The sequence below is a fragment of the Protopterus annectens genome, chromosome 11.part0 (assembly GCF_019279795.1).
Source record: "Protopterus annectens isolate FY-2018-M chromosome 11.part0, PAN1.0, whole genome shotgun sequence".
In the NCBI taxonomy this organism is placed as follows: Eukaryota; Metazoa; Chordata; order Ceratodontiformes; family Protopteridae; genus Protopterus; species Protopterus annectens.
Genome location: NC_056745.1, coordinates 1,339,943,686 through 1,339,964,745, shown reverse-complemented (window position 1 = coordinate 1,339,964,745; position 21,060 = coordinate 1,339,943,686). Strand labels below are relative to the sequence as shown.

General features: G+C 42.5%; 1 protein-coding gene across 1 annotated transcript in view; it reads left to right on the top strand.

Moving 5' to 3' along the window:
* The window catches only part of SBF1 (SET binding factor 1), a gene marked incomplete in the record, with an annotated part of 3,250,730 nt that overhangs the window by 837,132 nt on the left and 2,392,538 nt on the right, over window positions 1-21,060 (top strand). The window contains 1 exon segment of the mRNA XM_044088658.1: window positions 11,318-11,431. Coding sequence (XP_043944593.1) covers window positions 11,318-11,431 — 114 coding nt within the window.

Here is a 21,060-nt window from a genome sequence, read left to right as displayed (position 1 = left end):
CTTGGTAGAAACTTGCAGAAGTATGTACATCTTAAAAAAATGAAGTTTAATCCTCCAGATATGAACAGTTGCTCCAAATTTACATTTGTATCCACAGACATTATCTAACCTAAAATTAAGGTTGTCCATGCTAAAGAGCATGTTACATCCTGTGTTCCCATAGATTGCTGTCCGTCATTTTTTTCTCTGTTCCCTTCCCAGGTGTGAATAAAATAGCTTGTTTTGCTTTCAGAAAATATTAACTTTTAGCCCTAAGAAAAAGTGCACTGCCTATCTTTAATTAAAACTAAATTATCACTTATTCACATCTCATAATTTCAAACTGTATTTTTCACTAAAACTGCTTGCCATTGTACCTTTAAATTTTGCATTTCCCTCAGCAAAGAATGCTCAGAACCCTCAAGATTAATTGCTTTTACTTGCAGACGATCTTTATAAATTTCACTCAGAACAAAATCTACAGCTGCCTGCAGCTGCAGAGTTGACTCCCACAGAACTTTTGCTAATAGGGCAAAAAGCAGGTTAATATTTCTGCACATGTAAGAAACTTATATTTCATGGCTTTCATCATTTTTTGTCTTATTTTAAATCCTACTTGCTTACAAAAAACACTTGTTTATAGCTTAAACCAATGGCATTTATGTAGAAAGTCACCCTTGTAAAAGTATGAGATCATATTTTAATTCTACATATAATGTAATTGGTGCACTTTTACACCCCACTCCCCACCCCAGCAGCCCAGATTCACAGCATATTAACATTAAACTTCTGTCCAGCCTTTCTTCTTGTTATACTGTAAAGCCTGCATTTCTTACAACTAAAAAAGTACTTGATTACTTTAAAACCTTTAACACACACAGCAGTCACCAAAGACTCCAGGACACTTAAAAAAACCCTGACTGCACGCTTTGAAAAATTGCTGTACTATATATAACACACAGTTTATATCATGAACTGTTGTATACAGATACTAATAAGATCAAAAATTGTTTTACTTTTTGCCCATTTTAGTGTCGTCCTAAACATTAATGATATAAAGTGGGGTACATGCTTTACAGTCTATCCCCATGTTAAAGTCAACAAAAGTCCAGATGTTCATCGTGTTACCCTGCTGCAGTCATCACACTTGGGTTATCCTGTCGTCAGGTGGTCCCGCAGTCGGCCGGATTTCCAAAGTCTTGGTCCGACGTCGGTTGCTGTCGCCTCATCCCTGACGTCAGTGCGCCAGGGGTACATATATTGCAACCGACGCCATTTTCTTCAGTCTTTCTTGCTGCACGGTAGCAGAAGCAGTTCGCAAGTGCCGGTCGGCCGACTCCTGAGATTGTCGAATTTGAATTTCAGACCAAAGTCTTCTATAAAGCTAAGTACCCCATTGGGGAAACTTTTCTTGCCTCAGACCGATGTCAGAAAAAGTTAACAATTGCATTTCTTGTGGGAAGCAAATACCTCATAAGGATTTTCATTCTTACTGCATACCTTGCCTAGGCCCTGATCACAACGTCACTTCTTGTCGATTTTGTGCCAGGTTTAATAAGCGTATTATTAAAAGACGATTTGATTTCGCACTACACTATTTTGGTAGAAAATTTAACTATAACATGCCGTCGGAGCTACCGACTACCGGCGTGCACAAAAAGCGCAGGGATAAGGACCGACAGCCCTGGCCTAAGCCAGATTCCAAGGCCTCGGTTGATCCGGTCTCCGGTTCTCAGTGAGGCTCCGACACAGCCCCTGACTACCGCAGTTCTGGAACCCGAGACCGATACGGATACTTTGACGGAATGCACTAGGCCGACGCAGCCTTTTACTTCAGGCCCTTCTGACGATTTACCTTCTAAGGATGTCGGTGCTTCTGAAACGCCATCGGTTTCTAAGGCGTTTTCAGACCGACTCTCACAGTCAAAACGTTTTCTAAGTCGAAGACTCCTTCTAAATCTAAAAAGACTACACTTCAGTCTCTTGTTCAAGGCCCTATGCCTAAGAAACAGATGCTCAAAATGGCTGAAGATTTGATTTCTCTTATCAGGGGTTCACAGCCCCCTCCTGACAAAAGGCCTAGACAAGAGGAAGATTCTGCTTCCTCTGAGCAACTGTCTATTTCCTCGGATTCCTCTGAGGACCAAGACTATTCCTTCTCTCCTTATGAAGATTCTGATGCTGAGGATTCTATTCCCTCAGCTTCCCCTCCTTAAGACTACTATTTTGGGGAAACTTTACACATTATGCGGGAACATTTTCAGTGGGAAGGTCAGGACTACTCTGATTCCAAGAAAAGGCTCAGAGAGTTTCTTTTACTCCCCCAACACAGACATCTAGCCATCCCACCTGTTTTGGACATTGTGGATGATGTCTATTTATAATCCAGTTTCAACCCAGACTCTCTTCCTCCTGCTCCGGCTAAGCCTGACAGATACTACAGAGTACCTGATTCCCACAAATTTCTTTACAAAAGCCCAGTAGCTGACCCAGAGACTATCTCCCAGGGTCCCAAGGGGGCTAAGGCTTCCATGGCTAAAAACCCAGTATCTTCTGAGAGGGATTCCAGAGCACTAGACAGGTGGGGGAAAAAGGTTTACACCTCAGCCACATTAGTTATAAGGGCACTAAATTGTCAATTTCATATGCTTAAGTATCAGCAATTTCTAATCTCTCAGTTAAAACAAAAGATAACCTCCCTCCCCCAACAATCTGAATTGAAAGAAGTACAGGATTTGTTGTACGCCACTGAGCAGGTGGGTAAACATACCTTACAATGTGGGTTTGATTCTTTGGAGGCCTCCTGCAGAGCAGCTGTCACTGGATCGGTTATACGTAGGCATGCTTGGCTAAAGGAACAAAGTCTGCCTGATCATGTTAAAGCAAAACTACTAGATGCTCCCTTACAGCAGGATGTTCTTTTTGGAGTTAAAGCAGAAGAAGTTTTAAAGAAAATGGAAGATAAGGCGAAATCAATGCAGACAGTCAAAGATTGCCTACAAGTACAACCCCCTCGCTTCTGCAGAAACTGGCCAACAAAAAATTGGTCATTTCCAACCACTGACAGACCTCAGAGGGGTAAATACAGGCGCCCAAGGGGCAGAGGACAACCACAAGCCCAGTATAAACCTCGCCAATGGGGCACTACAACCCAGAAGGGAGAAGACAGGTCTTAACCCACCAGAAGGCAAACTCAATGACTTGCACCTCAGCTGGCCAAGCAAAACTCTTTTGACAGCCCCCTTAGGAGGAAAACTAGCACTTTTTGCCGTCAACTGGCACATGGTCAAAAAGGACAAATGGGTCCTAGACATAATTTTACGAGGATACAGATTCCACTTTCACACCTTGCCAATGAAAAGAGGAATGCCAAACCTGTCACAAAATCAATGGGCAGAGGCACAAAAACAAATTACAGCTCTCATGGCCATGAGAACCATTCAACGGGTACCGACTCGAGAGCAAGGCCAAGGATTCTACTCAAGGTTCTTTCTAGTACCCAGAAAGGACAGTGCTTGGAGACCAATTCTGGACCTTTCAATTCTAAACACTTACAAGTTCCCAAATTCAAGATGCTAACACTACAGCAGCTACTTCCCATGTTGGGCAAGGAAGCATGGCTAGCATCGTTGGACCTCAAGGAGCTATACCTGCATATCCCTATCAGACAGAGTTGCAGAAGATACCTCCGTTTCATTGCAGGTTCAACCCATTATCATTTCTCTGCACTGCCCTTTGGCTTATCTACTGCGCCCAGAGTTTTCACAAAATGCCTGGCACCAGTAATTGCATACTGCAGACAAAGAGGAATTCAAATATATCCATACCTGGACGACTGCCTCATCCAAGCAGAAAGCAAAGACATTCTCTTACATCATATGGCTTTTGTGAAGCGTCTACTAAATTGTCTGGGGTACACAGTAAACGAAAAGAAGTCAAAACTAGTACCCTCACAAAAAATGACATTCCTGAGTGCCAGCTTGGACACAACGGCCCAGAAGGCTTATCTTACACCAGACGAGCAACTACAACTGACTCAATATTTCAAGACAATGGCAACAAAGACCCAATTAACTGCAAGAAAAATTCTGCAGGCTTTGGGCTTCATGGCATCTTGCATTCTGATAATACCATTTGCAAAACTGCATACGAGAAAATTACAGTGGTACCTAAAATGCGTATGGTCTCAACACAGCCACAGCTTGGACACAATGATATCTCTCATTCCCTGCCTTCAACAGGAATTACTATGGTGGTCACAAGCATGTCACCTCAACAAGGGTCAGCCTTTCACCTTGCCCCTAACCAGGCAAACTATCACAACAGATGCTTCAGACTATGCCTGGGGGGGGCACACATGGCAGGACAATGCATTCAAGGCCTATGGATTGCAGAACAAAGAAAACTGCGCATAAATCAAAAAGAGATGCTAAGCTGTACAGAATGCTCTGACAGCCTTCAGGGATCTACTACATCCAGGACAACTTGCAATAAAGACGGACAACACCACAGTAATGTGGTACATAAACAAGGGGGCACACATTCCTACCCTCTTTGCAGGCAAGCAATGATCTTATGGAACACAGCTCTGGCCTACCAAGTCCAGTTACAAGCTCAGTTCCTGCCAGGACAGAAAAACACATTGGCAGACGACCTAAGCAGAAACATCAAAGATCCCCACGAGTGGAAACTAGACCCACAAATATTTCCAATGATAACTCAAAAATGGGGCCTTCCAAATATAGACCTGTTTGCCAGTCCTCAAAACTACCAACTGACAAAATTTTGTACAAGGACATTCCACCATCAAGCTTGGAAAGTGGACGCTCTCTCCTTCAGTTGGAAAAACCTGACAGCATATGCCTTTCCTCCATTACCACTTCTCACAAAGGTTCTTTTGAAGGTCAAAAAGGAGAAACCACGACTGATTCTCATAGCCCCAGACTGGCCACACCAGCACTGGTACCCACTATTGAAGAATATGGCTCACAGCCCACCATGGATATTGCCTCAAACACCCCATTTGCTCATGCAACAAAACAAACAGATTCTACACAGCCAGCTCAAAACCTTAAATCTGGCTGCATGGCAAATCTATTAAACATCCAACCAGCTCCTCTTTCACAAGCAGTTTTGGATGTTATTCTGGAAGCCAGGAGGCCAAGCACCAGGAAGGCTTACTCGGACAAATGGAAAAGGTTTTGTGCCTGCAACCAAGCTAAAGGCCAAGACACAACTCAACCTCACATGCCTCATATTCTACAGTATTTAGCTGAGATGTTACACAAAGGACTTTCCTTTTCCTCAATTAAAATCCATGCTTCAGCTATTTCAGCTCACTACGACACGAATCCACCTTTATTTTCAACTCCTCTTCTAAGGCAGTTCCTCAGAGGGGCAAAAAACATTAGACCACCTAGAAGAGCTCCTACACCAACATGGGACCTCAACTTTGTTCTGGAAAAACTAACGTTACCTCCCTTTGAACCAGCTTTCTCTGCAGACCTTCAGTTCCCATCTTGGAAGACTGCCCTGCTCCTGGCAATAACTTCAGCTAGGAGAGTCTCAGAATTACAGGCACTAATGGCAGTGGAACCTTTCCTCATTTTTCATCAAGACAGAGTGTCTCTACGAACTAATCCTTCCTTTATGCCTAAGGTGGTTTCCAGTGTAGCTTTAAATCAAACCATCCACCTACCCACTTTCTTCCCCAATCCACAGAACAAAGGTGAGAGACTCCTGCATTCCTTGGACATTCACAGACAGCTTTGTTACTACTTGGATAAAACTAAGGCTTTCAGAAAAACTGACCAGCTCTTTGTATCCTATGCTACAGCTTCTCAAGGGAGGGCTATATCCAAGAAAACAATTTCTAAATGGATAGGCCATTGCATACGGTTCTGTTATACCCATCATGGGAAACCAGTTCCTCCTACCATTAGATCCCACTCTACCAGGGCAACAGCTACCTCTACAGCCTTTCTAAGGGGGGTTCCTACCAAGGAAATTTTAGAAGCTGCAACTTGGAGTTCTGTACACACCTTCACCAAACACTATCACTTACCTCTTTACTCTAAGTCCAGGGTGGGCTTCGCCACTGCAGTTCTGCAGGGCCTCATTGCCTCCACTAACCCTCTATGATACCTCCCCCCTACCTTAGCTTTGGGATTCAACCCAAGTGTGATGACTGCAGCAGGGTAACACGATGAACACAGTACAGTTTTGTACCTACCATAAATGTAGATGTTCCGAGTGTTCACCCTGCTGCAGTTCAGGTTACCCTCCCTCCATCCCCTCTGATCTACTGGCTAAATCTCTGCTATGCCTTACTGATGTATTTGCTTATAGCTGAAGGGATTTTGTGTTTGTGCAGTGTTCACACCATTTGGTACTAATTCTGATCACCCTTTTGGGGGCACCTGACATCTGGGGCAAGAAAAACTGAAGAAAATGGCGTCGGTTGCAATATATGTACCCCTGGCACACTGACGTCAGGGATGAGGCGACAGCAACCAACGTCGGACCAAGACTTTGGAAATCCGGATGACTGCGGGACCACCTGACGACAGCATAACCCAAGTGTGACAACTGCAGCAGGGTGAACACTCGAACATCTACATTTATGGTAGGTACAAAACTGTACTTTTTCAGATGCTTTTTATTGCAAAGCCTTAGTTCGCAAATGTGGTTGATGCTTTATATTTTGCCATTTATTCACTAATTTCAGTGTTGATGGTATTCTTTGTCCTGTTGATCACCATCTCCCACCACAAGACTCTGGTCAAAGTCCAAGGTACTCCTGATTCTTCTGGTCAAATCTTATGCTTTTCTTTTTGAACATTGGAAAAGGTTTCACTGGCAAAGTCTCTCTGTTAACCTTACTGTCCGAAAAATGAGATGTAGAATTCCTTTCTGCTTGCTGGCACATTGTTTGTTGGATTTTTTTTTATTATTATTATTGCTCCTTAACCTGTCCTGCATCAAAAAAAATCTTTGATCCTCCAGGAAAAAAAAACTTTGAGGACAACTTACTGTAACAGCCTGAATGTCACGCCTGCCTCTTGACATTCCCTGTTTGCTGTGATAAATTTGCTTCTCTTCTGCCTGGTGTACAGTGAATAATCATTTTCTGCAAACACTCTGCCATCTCCAATTTTAATACTTTGACCTTCTGCTCTCTCCAATTTTAATATGTTGCCCTTCTTTCAGTTTTGTCATGGTCAACTCTTTTCTGCTGGCATGATTGCATCTTTATTAATATATGTCTTGGCTGCCGTATCATGGCCATGTGTGGAGTATGCAGTTGATATGCCCTTTTGTTTAATAAACCCTGGTGTGAAACACCATTTCAATTTGTATGTGCTTTCATAAAATTAATACAGTCTGTGCCTTCCAGTTTCTCTGTATGCTGTGCCTTCTGACTCTATTTTTTTACCTTCTGACTATTTTTTTAAACATCTTTTCTTGAGAAGCCTCATAGCTTTTTCTTCATCTGAACTTCCTCATTTTCACAGTTTTTATCACTATCTTAACAGATAGTATGATGATGTGAGGTATTGCCAGCTATGCCAGGAGAAGTAAGGCAGTAGATGTGTAACATATGCCAGCATAGCTAGCTGGAGTTCTGTAAAGATTTATATGTAATTTGTATATCAAACTGATTTGTACCAATGGTTGTGTTGAAAAATGTATTTGTAAAGCGGCTTGTATTAAAAATGTACCAACAGTGTGTCTTCCTGGACAAGAAAGAAATGTACACCAGACTGTACTATTGTAACTGATTAAATGTCTATTTTGTAACAGAGGATACTGGAAGAGAAGAGGTTAAGCTCAGCTTCGGCTAACTTTTAGGAAAAATATCCTGAAATTAAGTTACTTAATTTAGACCACAAAGATTGTATCTTACAGGTCTGATTGCAGCCAGAGGTGAAATGTCTGTGAAAACAATGACTTAGGAATCCTGCTGTATTGTCCTTAGCAATGAACTAATTGCTACCCCGGAAGGTTGGAAGTGTTAAATGCGTCTATATTACATGTTCGAAGAGTCAGTTCAGCGAACAGCATTTTACATCGAAAATGCCGTTCATCAAACTGTTATTTTGAGATCGCAGTACAGTGAAGATCAGAAACTTTGCCCTTTCCTCACTGTAGTGCGATCTTGGAGTTGGTATATATAATTAGCAGGGGGTTAGGGTGGGGGGCACAGCCTCCACAAGAGCAAGTTTGACAAATGGCATTTTCGATGTAAAAGCCATTCACTGAACTGACTTTTCGGGGTTATGATATAGACCCGTGTTTAAATGGTTTTATGGCTTCCAGATAGTATAACACATCTTGGCAAAAGTCTGTTTGTATGGTAACACACATGTGTGAGATTCTGGTTCACTTTCTAGTAAAGGGAGTGCAGTATGGGAACCAGACGTCAGATAACCAGATGTATGTGATGTCAGGCAATATATGCTTGTATGTCATTTGTTAGCAGTGGAGATGCCAGCATTTCAGTTTTTCTTGATTTGCAAGTGTGTGCTCATTAATTGCAAAGAGAGGACATTGGCAGGTGCAGGGGTGAGTTTGCTAGTGTAGTTGTATGAAATTGTGGCATATATCATCAGTGGTGCAGGTCCGTCCCTGAGCACAAGAATTTCCTAGAAAAAATTGGCATACGAGTTTGAGGGATAGAATAAAGACAAACCCTTAGCACCTGTCAATGAGAATCATTTTATAAGTCAACTGATACAGTTAAGGTCTAATGAACAACATCCCCTTAGCATGAGTAATCCCCAGAAATCCTCTGGCAGAAGTTTCTACTTGTACTGTTTTGCTAAAAAATGGAATTCTATCCATCTGCAAATTACATCTACCTCTAACTTATTCAACTTCAAACTACTAATGTCTGTGCTTCTGCACTGCCCCAGGCTGAAGTAGCCCCTCCCTCCTTCCACCACCAGCATACTTTGACTTTGTTCAGAGAGATGGAATTAGTGAACTCTGTTTCTTAGACAAAAATAAAATATTCCTAGGCTGTATTATCTTGTCATCTCTGCCCCAAAGAGTGCATGTCATCTCTATGAAGTGCAGCTTGTAAATACTTTATCTATTGACAGTGTTTCTCCCCCCCACACTGTTACAGCTCTCCAAATATTTGTACTATTTAGGTATAAATTCAAATTGTATGAAATGAAGCTTAATTTTACTTAGTTAATATGTCATTTTTATTAGGCTTTGTAATTTATTTAACTGCAGCCTTTGTAATAACTTGAATTATCTGTAACCATATTATGTCAATGTGGAACTTTTTCCTTGAGCCTCCACTGAAAATGGGACATTCTCCCAGTCAGACTTTCCTGGTAAACAAATTTCAAAAAATAAAAGAGATATCTATTATTTTTAATACACAATGTAGTTGTTTGCAGCTATGATAGTTCAAGTTTTGCATAAAAAAGACAGTAGCAGTTGCCAGCTGTGTCAGTGCCAGGTGAAGTACAGACATTACCTTGTAACTGCATCAGGCCATGCTTTTCCTTTGCTGTTTGGAAAACATTTATGCACTGGAACCTGTAGTATGAGACCACGTAAATGTGTTTTGAAAAACAGTAATATGAGACTAGTTTGAACATATGCTGTGCTATTCTGATAGTGAATGGGTTAAAATAAGTGAAGGCAGGGCAATTGAGGCTTTTTATCAGCCTGAAGACATCAACCAGGCTGAACCAAACCATTAACAATAATGGCGGACATTTATCATTTTGTTTTGGTTATGTGCATAATTATGTACTGTACTAATCATTTTACACCCTGGGATATAATTCCTGAAGGCAGCAATTATTTTTTTTCTAGGGTACCTGAAAGGGCACAGTGGGGGTGATGATACATCCGTCTTGAACGAATACACACACATGAATAAATGAATAAGTAGCATTATAACTTTTTAGTATAATTTTACATGTTATGACTTTGCAAGCAGATAGTGATAGACACAGCATGAGTTCCATTCATCATCACGTGTATTCTGATCAGAACTAAAAGCACATTACAAAACTACAAAAATGTAACTGCTCTTTGTTTCTCTGGTCATACAATTTAATCTCTTTCTGCTTTACTTCCGTCTGCATAGCTTGCATTGACTGTATTTTTCATTGTGATTTTTTTTCAGTATGCCTTCTCAGATATCCGCTCTATATGTAATGCATGTATACATTGTGTTAGTCACTCTGTATATAATGTCATGTGTCTATTGTCTTTATACTCTCAAGACAAGTCTGATATTCTTTTGTGTGTAATACGTGCATGCGTTGCATTTTATCTTTCAATTTGTATGTAATGTCATGTATTTATTGTATATATTGTGTTTGCTCCAGTAAAGAGACTGACATAGGTCAAATAGGATCAGTGCTGTGCCCTATTTTAGAGATTTAAAATAAATGTATTTTATAAGCAGTAGACACCATGTGTTAGAGTGGCATATTGACTGAAATTATTTTTTTTAAAGAAATACAAGATCTATTGTGAAATGATTGTTGTGACCGTAGAGTATTGAGGTGGATATCCAGTGTAACATTGAGTAAATACTTCAGTTATTTATTAGTGTTGTAACTGAACTGAACCTTTGAAGGCCATTTTCAGCCATGGTTCAACTACAAAAGCAAGGTTAAGTGCAGTGTGCATGGACAGTTTCAAAGTTAACCGTTCATTTAGTATGTATTCTGGAAGGTGGTAGAAAAATGGCAACCCCCGAATAATATTTCCAAGGCATGGAGAAAACATGCAGTAGCTGATGGTGAGATAGAACTTGGAGATATGAAGCAGCAACACTGTCCACAGAACCACCCTGTCACATAGAAACACTTATAAATAATTAGCAACACTATAAATACTGTTAATATTCCAACTAGACAGATCATGTTTGCATGTTTGGATGTTATATATTGACTACTTTCTTGATTTTGATAAAGGAATGGTGGATTGTGTCCAGAATCTTAAGACTGAGTCAGTGTCTGTAATTTGTTGTATTATAACCAGGCTTTATTAGTTGCTGATAAGTGAAATAACATCTTGTTCATATGGATTATTTTTAAGCTGATAACCAGCACTGTTACGATCATTGTATATTTTAAGTCAGTATTTCTTTAAACAGCCAAGTGTCTTGTTTACGTGGATGAGTAATAAAAGCTTTATGTAGACGATTGTAGAATGTAGATCCTAGTCTTCCATGTTATTCCAGAGATCATGAATTAGCAAAGCAGAATGATATGCAGTCTCATTTCTGTGCAGCATTTTAAATATAATCTTGGTTATAAGACTTGCTGATGCCATGTTTTTTTGTATTATTCCTTCCTAGCTTGATGTGATCAAAGCTGACCTGGATGGAGGTGAAGTCACTGTGCCAGAGTGTCTCCACATCCCTCTTCTGTCTGAACCACTGCTGCACCATACCAAGTCTGCACTTTCCATGGTATGCATCTCGCTAAAAGCTTTGATCGTTGTAGTCTATGTGCTGTTTACTCAGCTTAATAATAGTCCAGATTTGTTTTTTTCCATCCTGCTTTGTTACTGATATTCCTGTACACTGTTTGTTTTCATCTGTGCTTAAATGACGAACATACCCTACTTTTTTAGGGTCATTTCTGCATCATATCTCATCTACATTTATGTTGCTTCTTCCCTTGCTGTAACGATAAAGCATTTTTATGAGATGACTAGTTGTATTAGGTGTATTCACATGTGCAAGTGAAGCATCTGGTGAACTGGTCAAGATGTATTTTGCCAAAAGGAGGTCAGTGTAGAGAGGATTTTGGGGCTGGTATATTGGTTAAGTTGTTGCTCTCACAGACATGTGGTGCAGGGTTAATCAGTCTGGTATTTCACATAGGGTAACACCGTGAGCTGTAGATGCCCTGACTGAAATCACTGTTGAATTATTCCTGACATATGGGTTGTCACCGGTTTACTATCAAAATCTCAGACAAAATTTTTTGCCATCAAAACACCAAACTAAAATCCTTAAAACGAAAACATCATTCAGCCTAAATGTTGAACATCGTAAACATGACATTCGACATACAGAACTTCCAGTTTTGAAAGTCTGTATGTCCTTTCATGTTTTAGCAGGGGGGCAAACCCCCACCCACAACTCCTGCGAATTATACATAACTCTGAGATCACACTACAGTGAGGAAAGGAGCAGAGTCCCTGATCCTCTCTGTACTGTGATCTCCATTCACAATGCCAAGCTGATAATAATGAATCAAGCTTTACATTTGTTGTTATGAATTCGTATTAATCCAGTTCAGCATAGTGCACCTTCGAAAACTGCCTTTCGCCCACACGACATTCCCACTCAAGTCTTCGAAATTTTGATGGTAAGCCATTGTCACTGCTTGCTTCTGGCCAATGTACCAAAGCTTTACCTTCCTGAGGTTGTACTTCTGATGAATGACCTTGGCTGTTAAGTGCAGAGGTATATAGACAGATGTACATCCTCAGACGGTCTCCAAGCTAGCGGCCTGAAGACTACTGAGAGTGGTAAACTGGTCAGCTAGAAAGATTGTAGTTTGAGTAGGTAAGAAAACTCCCCTGTTCCCATGTAACAGAGCAGAGGTTAAAGCAAAGGGGAGAAGAAATGGAAAGTTGAAGTAAAGTAGAGAAGAGGGGACGAAGGGTGGGATGGAATTCTGCAACAGTGATCAGTAGGACATCTACTGGTAAGGTAAGTTCTTATGCAACTGTTCTAGGACAGGAGCTGATCGTCAGAGGACGAACTCAAGCCTGTATCTCTGACTACCATCCCAGTTATTCCTAACACCTAGAAAACACTCCAGGCCAGCATCCACAACATCATTCACATCTTCAAGGAGCTTGACAGAGGCAGATGTGGACAGGATGATGCAGAGATTTCTCAGGGCTCAGTTCCAGATGGGGGTCCTGCCAGCTGTGTCCCCTCTCAAATCTGAGTACACCTGCCCAGCCAGCATGGTCTCCTCTGATCCAGTCTGCGGTTTCGGAGTCCCAGGATCTAATATCTCAAAGAGATTTGGAGTTGGATCCAAGGAAGCTCCCCTCTTCGACTCTGATGGTGTCCCTGACCAGTCCTGCTGCAATACCGTCAGATCAGAATGGGGTCTCTGATCTGAGATGTCAGCACTGGGTCTGAGGGTTGGGTTCAGCTCCTACTTTGTCAGATCCATCCCTTCCCCTTGATGCCTCAGCCCTGGACAGCTCGGGTCTGATTTTGTCCTGAGGGCTTAGATCTGGGGGTGGCCCTGACTTCCTGTCTTCAGCTGCATTGGCATCGAGGAAAGGGGAAGAGGTTTCCTTGGGTCCGTCAGCCTTTCAGGTAGTGGAAAGGGCTTTCTCTTTGGATAGAGAGTCATCCTGTCTAATTGCTGATCCTAACCCTCACTCCTTATCAGCTCCAAGATCTGAGCCTATCATTTCTGCTCTTCAAGGTCGGCCAGCTTCAGGACACCTCCACACGTTCCCCTGAGGGATTCCCCCTCTTCCGATGCCTCTTCCAAACACCCCACTGAGGAGGTACCTTGGAAGAAAATGTGTAGGAGGAGGCACATAGGCTATCCTATGGATTCTGTCGCAGAAGACACTGATTTTGATGAGGGAGATAGATTTCCCTGATCGCCACCTGATGATGTCTCCTTTGGGGAAGTTCTGGAAATCCTCAAACAGAAGGGTGGCTGGTCTTCTAAATCTCCTCTTCCTGAGGAATCAGTGTTCCTGGAGGCTTTCGGGGCTGGCCCATCTACATCTTGGATGACCCCACCCCCAGCAGACAAAATTGACCGGGTTTCCCGTTGGGCTTGGAAGGAACCAGACACTGTCGAGTCTATCCCCAAAGGCCTGGAGAACTACTTAGTTCCCCCTTCAGATAGACCACACTGGGGCCAGGGAATCACAGTTTATGCCATACTTGGAGCTAGCTGAACAAAGCTCCTCTGTCCATCCACTGAACAGGGAGGCCAGAGAGATGGACAGGCTACATTCGCTCCAAGGTCGTTGAACTACCTGGCACACTTCACTCATTTACAGAGAGAATTGACCAAGGAGCTTACAAACTCTGAGTCCATGTCTATGGAGGAGCTCAAGAAGGTCTGTCCTCAACTGGCCACTCTTCTGTCCATCTCCAGTACTTCAATGAGGCTGATCTCCCATGCAGTGGAGGGTGCCTTGCGAGCAGGTGGATCAGGCATAGCCATTAGGTGACTTGCCTGGATGAGGTTATGTTACTTTCCGCAACCCTTTAAGGTGTCATTTCTTAATGCCCCCTTTGATGGCTCTTTGTTTGTACCATTAGTTAAAGATGCGCTCACCCCCACAGTGAACAGGAGGAAGAGACTCTGCCATGGAATCAAATTTTCTACCTCTCAATGTACATTCTCTTGGAACCAGTGAGGGTGTACGAAAATGTGGTTTGGAAAATCTCTGGGACCTTTTCAGGATTCACACGAGGATGCCTCCTCCAGAGGCAGAGGAGGAGGTTTCAATGGAAGATGTCGCCTCAGAGGCAAAGGGGGGGTCTGCAAATTCAGGGCTTCAGAGACAACTCCTCTAATAGGTCCTTTCAGCGCTCCTGAAGTGTTTCCCAACTGTCCGCCTCTGGATGCAGTCGAGTTCTTTTTTGCCTTGCACATAGACACCTGGACAAACATTACAAGAAATTCATGGGTGCTAAGAATCATATCCAGAGGTTGCTACATATCCTTTTCCCTTCCACTTCTGTGCAAAGGAAGAAGCTCCCTGACGTTCCACCCAGTCAGAGGGCATACACAGCTCAAGAAATACAAAAGCTGCTACAAAGAGAGTCATCTGAGAGGTCTCACCCAAACAGATAGGATTTGGAACTTACACCCACTTCTTTTTAGTGCCAAAGAAAACAGGGGATCAGAAACCAATTTTGAATTTAAGCAGTTTGAGCCAGTATGTAAAGAAGTCGAAGTTCTGAATAGTTACAGTTCAGTCCATCCTGCTGCTTCTGTGCTAGGACGATTGGATGTGCTCTATAGATCTCCAGGACACGTACTATCACATCAAAGTAGACAGGCGCTCCAGGAAACATCTACATTTTCAGCTAGGAGACAGTCGCTACCAATTCAGAGCACTGCTCTTTGGGCTCTCCACAGCCCTCATGGTGTTCACCAAATGCTTTGCAGTCATGGCAGCTGACATGAGACTCGGTGGATACCAGGTGTTTCCCTTTCTTGACAATTAGCTCCTCACTGTCCAAACCAAGGATCAACTTCTACAAGCCAAGAATTACTTGCTGCAGATCTCCAACACCTTAGGCATCTCAGTAAACCATGCCAAATCGAACCTAACTCTTGTACAGACTCTGGAATTTATAGGAACTCAATTGAATACTACAACTCAAATGGCATCACTACCTCTCCATCGCATCATATCATTGAGAAATCAGGTACAGGCCATACTGTATCATCTGTCCCCTCCAGCAAAACTAGTGCTACAAGCTTTGGGGTCGATGTCAGCTGCCATTTTTCTAGTTCCTCTAGGAAGATTCTTTATGCGAGTCCTTCAGTAGATATTGGCGGTACAGAGGTCCATTCTGCACCAGCCTCTACCATTTCCCATATGACTCGGCTCCAATGTGCATATGTCATATTCACTGTTGGATCCAGTCAGACGACCTGTTTCTGGACAGGCTGTTCCCTCTTCCTCCCCCATTTGCCACAGTGACCACAGACTCTTCCCATTTTCTGGGAAAGATGGGCCAAGGCACGTGGTCCCCCTTGGAGACCAAGTTGCATGTCAGTGTCCTAGACATGAGAGCAGTCCTCCTAATGTTGGAAGTGTTTTAGGACGTTCTCCCTCTAGGGACTATTGTAATCCACACAGACATGTCAGTAGTCTGGTACATCAACAAACGAGGAGGAACCCATTCCTACCCATTATGCAGAGAGGCCATGAGGGTCTGGTAATGGGCAGTCTCTTCAGACTACTTTCTCGTTGCAACGCATATACCGGGGGAAACCAACACGCTGGCTGACACTCAGCAGGTCCATTCTAAGTCCTCATGAGTGGTCCCTCCATCAGACAGTAGTGAATATGATCTTCAGCTACTGGGGCCACTGACCTTATTTGCCTCGTCCCTCATCAGCAAGTACTTTGCTCTGATTCCCCCTCTGGGCGGAGTCAACGATTGATGCTGTGATTCACCATTGGCCCCCAGGTCTCCTCTGTCTGTTCTCCTCTTTTTCTGATCCTGAAGTTCTTACAAAAAGCAAGCAGGCTGAAGAGCTCAATCATCCTCATTGCCCCATTCGGGCCTCGACCGGTATGGTTCGCCTTCCTCTGGTCTCACTTGAAATATCCTCCATGGATACTGGAACCCACTCAGGATCTCCTGTGTCATCCATCAGGAATTCAGCATCCTATGTCCCCAACCTGACCACATAGTTTTCCCACTTCCAGTAATAATTGGATGGTCCTGGCTCACTTCCCTATTTTGTGACATTATCTTGATCTCTCAGAAGGCCTCCACCAAGGAAGTTTACAGCAGCAAATAGAAAATATTTTCTGTTTGTGCTTCCAGTCAGAATATTGACCCCTTTTCAGCACCTACTTCGGCCATTCTCCTTTTTCTCTGTACTCTTTTTAAGAAAGGGGCATACTTTTCTGCTATTAAACTTCAGTTAGCAGCCATTTCCAGCTTCCATACTGGAAAGAAATCATTCTCTCTGGCATACTCCAGATAATGTAAAGCTTTCATGAAAGGAGTTTTCCTCCTTAGACTTCCAATAAAGGATCCCTCTCCTCCTTGGGATCTAATGGTGGTCCTTCACGGGTTAAATCAAAATCCCTTTGAACTGGCGGACAAATTCAATATGAAGTTTCTTTCTAGGAAAATTATCTTTTTAGTAGCTATCACTTAAGCAAAAATAATTTCTGAGCTCCAGCCTCTATCGGCTAGACATCCTTATATAAGACATCCTTTTCCATAAGGATAGGGTATCTCAACACACTAACCCTTCCTTTCCACCTAAAGTGGCTATTGAGACTAACATTAATCAGTCCATACAATTGACAATTTTCTTTCCAAACTTTACTAATAAGGGTGAATATATGCTTCACTTTCTTGGTGTTCACAGACAATTATGTTTTTATCTTGACAGAACAAAACAGCATAGGAAGTCTGATCAGCTGTTTGTATGCTTTTCCTCTAGCTGTTTGGGTCAGGCAGTTTCCAAAATTACTCTGGCCAAATGGATTACTGATTGTATTTTGCTGATTTATTCTCAAAAAGTTTTGTAATGGCCTCATCCTCCTAGAGCTCATTCCACAAAATCTATGGCTACTTCATGTGCTTTTCCCTCAAGAACTTCCATTGACGATATATGTGCTGCAGCCACTTGGTCAAAGACTCCTACCTTTGTTACACATTACAAATTAGGTATTCTCTCTCCTTTGGCTTGACAGTACTCCAGCATGCCCTTCTGTAAGGGTCTCCCGAGAATTATGTTGCTGTGGACTCGGACCCATTCATCAGGAAGAGTGAAAAGGACAGTATCAGAATTAGAAGTTATGTACTTACCATAACTTGGCATCTGTGTTGTCCATTTTCATTTTTCCTCACCGTCTCTCCCAACCATCACCCAGCCCTGTCATTCCTAGGGGTCTTTGGATGATTTTAGAACTTTCACGTTCCTGGTTTGAGCCTCAGTCTTTTTCTTGTGTCTGTTCTGTCTCTATAACACAGTGGGGAGTGAGGCAGCAAACTTTATCTGAGAAGTTGGGGATGGGCTAGAGCATTATGAGTAGAGGGAGGAGCTCAATATTTGGATCTGAACTCTTGTATATGCGGCAGAGTTGGATCCAAGGGTCAGATCATAGACCCATTCGGGAGGAAGAATGGAAATGGACAACACAGATGCCAAGTTATGGTAAGTACATAACGTCTAATTCATGGGAGTCCTCCAAGGAATGACATAGGGAGTCTGCTAGCACATTATCCTGAGAAAGAATGTATGTGGCTGTGAGAATGATGTCCATCTGCATGGCTAAGTTCCATGCCTGCTGTGCTAACCTGCACAATTCATAAGACATGCGTCCTCCCGGTTTGTGTTTAGTTACAACATTACTGTGGTGATGTTCTTTGTGTTTCACTGCTGCAGTCATTATATTTGGGGTAATCTGCTGGCAGGTTGCCCTCAGTCGGCCTGATTAACATAGTCTTGGGTCCTGCATCAGTTGCTGTCCCTTCTTCCATGACGTCAGGTCGTCAGGGGTATAAAACATGCAGCTGACGCCATTACATCAGTCTTTCTTGCCATGCGGTGCCCGAAGCAGAAGCAGTTCGCAAGTGCCGGTCGGCCGACTCCTGAAATTTTTGTTTTCAAGTTTCAGAACTGAAGTCTTCAACTTAAAGCTCAGTACCCCGTTGGGGAAACTTTTTCTTGCTCCTTACCAATGTCAGTGAAAGTTAATAATTGCATTACTTGTGGAAAGCAAATACCTCATAAAGATTTTCATCTGTACTGTATTCCTTGCCTAGGCCCTGACCACGACATACCTTGCTGTCGGTTTTCTGCCTTATTTAATCAGCGCACTATCCATTGTCGTTACATTTTTGCCTTTAAATATTTTGGTTCTCGATTTAATTATCCAGAAATGTCGTCGGTTAGCCATCCAACTACCAGAATTCCGAAAAAACGCAAAGATAAAGACAGAGACAGGCTGCCGAGGTCCAAAACTGCCGACCACACTTCTCCTAAGCCAGTCGCCAGTTCGCCGGTACTCAGTGAGGTGCTTTTGCAGCCCCTGATACCCGCTTCTTCTGATTCGCAGACCTCTACTGAGACCCATTCGGAGTCCGGTATGCCGCGAGATGCTTCACCTATGGAACCCGCTGATGTCTCTACCTTGGATTGGTCCGGAGCCGCTGTGCAGGCACCGGCTTTTGAGGGTGTATTTAGGCCTACAGACTTGCATATTAAATCGACACCGCCTTCATTATTAAGGTCTAAATCTCGATCCATGTCTAAAAAACCGGCACCCAGGCCACATGTCCAGGCCCCTATGCCTAAAAAACAAATGATAAAAATGGCTGAAGATCTAATTACTCTAATCAGGAGTAGTCGACCCCCCCCTGCCAAGAGTCCTAGGGCTTAGCTTGATTATGAATCTTCTGATCAGGATTCTATTTCTTCTGACTCTTCTAATGACCTGGATTTGTCCATACCTACTTATGAGGATTCTGATGCAGAGGATTCCATTCCCTCTGCTTCCCCTCCTGAGGATTTTTCTTTTGGGGAAACTTTACATACTTAAAGGGAGCATTTCCACTGGAAAAGCCAGGAATTTTCTGATTCAAAAAAGAGGCTTAGAGATTTCCTTCTTCTACCTCAGCATAGGCCTTTGGCTATACCTCCTGTACTAGACATTGTTGATGATGAGTTCTCAGAATCCAGTTTGGCCCCTGATTTCCCCGCCTCCAGCTCCTAGTAAACCTGACGGTTACTACAGGGTTCCTGAGTCCTACAAGTTCCTTTTCAAAAATCCTATTGCAGATCCAGAAACTATTTCTCAGGGGCCCAAGGGCATTAAGGCTTCTACTGCTAAAAATCCTACCCCTTCTGATAGAGACTCCAGCGCACTGGATAAGATAGGGTAAAAAGGTTTCTACTTCTGCAACCTTGGCAGTCAGAGCTTTAAACTGCCAATTTCATATTGATACCATGTAGCCAGAAAACCAGTGACAACTTATTGATCCAATAATAATTGTCTATTTATTCCACAATGAATAGTAGATTGCAATAAATTTCACCATAAAACCTCCCTTTTGTTAGATTAAACTTTTTATTCATTCTACTTTTTATTCATTCTATTGAAATCACTCATTTCTTTCTCTAATATTAAATTTAAAGCACTATTAAATCGTTGTATACTAGTATTTTTAAAAGGTGGCATAAAAGTGCTTTTAACAGATATTTTAGTTGTATCCAAAAGTGTATATGTATTAATTTCAGCATCAGAGTCACAGGAGTAAAAACTACATTCACTAAATGAATCTGTGTCTTCACTCGATATAGTTACATCCTGAGAAGCAGAATTATAAAAAAAATTCTTTCAAATGCATTTTACGTATTAACTTAAATATTTCACCCTTTAATTCATGCAGTCTTGGAAAAACAGTTGGAATAAATTTCAGATCCTTTTGCAAAATTGACATTTCATCTTCATCAAACACATAATTAGATAAATTTACTACATAAGAATTAACTACATTACATTCTACCTGTTTAGTTAGTCCATTTACTTCGTTTGTATGGGGCCTTGGCCCTGGTCTCTGTAATTATTGTGTCCTTGCCACATCCGTTTATTTGCACCATTCCCAGTGGCACCTGGTCCACGAAAATTCTTTCAAAAAGATTCCGCATTATTAGGTCTAGGTAATGCGGGGTATTATGGTAAGTGTGCACAACTGTACTTTGTGTACACTAGGAGTATCCGGGTTTCCAAAGGTAGGTAAAGGTCTGAATGCTTGTAGAAGAGCCCTGATTTCCTTCAGATTGATATGTTCCTGTAGGAACTCTGGTTGCCATCTGCCTGCACCAGATGTGATCCTGTCCATGCCCACACATCTCGCCTGAGGTGTCTGTGTGTACCTGTTGAAAAGGAGAAGGTGGTGTGAGTGGAAGACCTGGGTTGAGGTTGACCTATCCCTTCCACCAAAGCAGCTCCTTTTTGAGACAAGGGAGGAGGGGAATCAGGGTGTCCTAGGGGTGACCATGGTGGGACAACACAGAGTTCATATGCCATTTGATTTTCCTCATGTGAAGTCTGGCCAGGGGGGAACATATAGGGATGGTGGCTGCCATGAAACCCAAAGTTCTTAGCATCTCCCTTGATGAGCAATTTGTTACAGAGGATAGATATTTGGAAAAAAAATGGACAGACTGTGAGCTTTCTCCTGGGGAGGAAAGCATGCATTTTCTGTGTGTCCAGTCAAGCAGTCCAGGAAAACCAGTCCTGTGTAAGGACCATATGGGATTTTTTGTAGTTTACAGTGAAAACCAGACCAGTCAGGAGTTGGAGGGAGAGGGTATGTAGTGAAAA